Source organism: Poecilia formosa, unplaced genomic scaffold, assembly GCF_000485575.1.
Source record: "Poecilia formosa unplaced genomic scaffold, Poecilia_formosa-5.1.2 Scaffold780, whole genome shotgun sequence".
Lineage (NCBI taxonomy): Eukaryota > Metazoa > Chordata > Actinopteri > Cyprinodontiformes > Poeciliidae > Poecilia > Poecilia formosa.
Window position 1 is genome coordinate 134181 of NW_006800719.1, and position 1744 is coordinate 135924.

Consider the following 1744-nt stretch of genomic DNA (forward strand, 5'->3'; position numbering starts at 1 on the left):
TTTCTAGTTGGTTTCTGGTTTGTTTCTAGTTGATTTCTAGTTGGTTTCTGGTTTGTCTCAGGTTGATTTCTAGTTGATTTCTAGTTGGTTTCTGGTTTGTCTCAGGTTGATTTCTAGTTGATTTCTAGTTGGTTTCTGGTTTGTTTCTAGTTGATTTCTAGTTGGTTTCTGGTTTGTCTCAGGTTGATTTCTAGTTGATTTCTAGTTGGTTTCTGGTTTGTCTCAGGTTGATTTCTAGTTGATTTCTAGTTGGTTTCTGGTTTGTTTCTGGTTTGTTTCTAGTTGGTTTCTGGTTTGTTTCTAGTTGGTTTCTGGTTTGTTTCTAGTTGGTTTTTGGTTGGTTTCTAGTTGGTTTTTGGTTGGTTTCTGGTTTGTTTCTGGTTAATTTCTGGTTAGCTGCTATATGCAACCATTTTTATGTATTACTGTAAACTTTTAGATTGAGGTGGGGCCTGCAGCAGGGGCCCTTAAACATCTGAAGATAGGCAGAACTGAAATCTGATTATTTAATTTAATGGAAAAAAATGTGAAGATCATGTTTTGAATAGGCCATAGCCTGATCCTGACCTGTTCAAGAAGCACAATAGGTCGGCTTTGATTAAACTTGTTTCTTCTTCTCTAAAGATGTCAAACAGCAGTGAGGATGTCGCCGAGTTCATTTCCGGAGGCGCGGTGGTCACCGTGACCCGGCCCCGCAGAGCCACGCCCCCTCTGAGCGGCACCTTTGATGTGGAGATGTACAGCGGCCGGGCAGAAGGTAGCTAAGCACCGAGCCGGTCTCCACTGATCTGTAGAGCGAGCTGGAAGTTTCCCAGACTAATCCTCTGCCCGACGCCGCATTCTGTAGTCAGAACAAAGATGGAGACGCAGAACAGGAACGGCAAGTCCTGGAGGGCGTCTGAGCTTTTCTCCAGGTGTCAAACTGATGACAGGGGCTGGACCGGCGCCAGAACTTTAAACAGAAGCTGCATTTTAACTCATTTACTGATCCGGTTCTCCTCAGCAGATTAAATACAAACCCTTCATCTGGACTGAAAAAACATCCTGTAGTCTGAATGTGGTTCCTACTAACAACTCTAAACATCCCAGCTTGTCTAACCATGCTAACCTCTCTAACCATCAGGGCTTAAAGAGCTCCGGCCGGGGGCCGGATTTACGGCTTTTTAAGCAAAGCGAGCATTGGACCAAACGGCCGCCTCAACTAAACTGTAGATAATAGACAAAGATGTCTGCCAATCAGAACTCTAGCTCCCGTGTTCTTGACCAATGACTGTAAAACGGTTTGTAGAAAAGAAGCTCATGCGTTCGGTTCGGCGGTTAAATCAATGCGATATGAAAGAAGATGGAGTTTGTCTCACCTGGTAAAGAAACATGATTACTTGAGAAAGGAATTAAAAACAGGTGGCGCCGGGCCAAGTTTAAGTTTGAGTGTTTAGCTAATTGTATTGTTAGAAGCAATTGTTTGCACTATTCAAAGACACTTTTTATTAAACTGTGATAGAAACGGTATAGTTCATTTCTGTCACCACTATAAGTTTCAGGCTCAGGATTTTTTTTACTTTAAGCCCTGAACCATGCTAACCAGGCTAACCATGCTAACCAGTCTAATTATGCTAACTACTCTAACTATGCTAACCAGTCTAACCATGCTAACCAGTCTAATTATGCTAACTACTCTAACTATGCTAACCAGTCTAACCATGCTAACCAGTCTAATTATGCTAACCAGTCTAACCATGCTAAC

At 42.5% G+C, this 1744-nt stretch overlaps 1 protein-coding gene across 1 annotated transcript in view; it reads left to right on the forward strand.

The window, feature by feature from the left end:
• The window catches only part of LOC103131520 (PKHD1 like 1), a 48919-nt gene extending 48154 nt beyond the window's left edge, over positions 1 to 765 (forward strand). The window contains exon 23 of the mRNA XM_016666707.1: positions 625 to 765. Coding sequence (XP_016522193.1) covers positions 625 to 765 — 141 coding nt within the window. The remainder of the gene's footprint in view (positions 1 to 624) is intronic.
• Positions 766 to 1744: the final 979 nt, after the last annotated feature.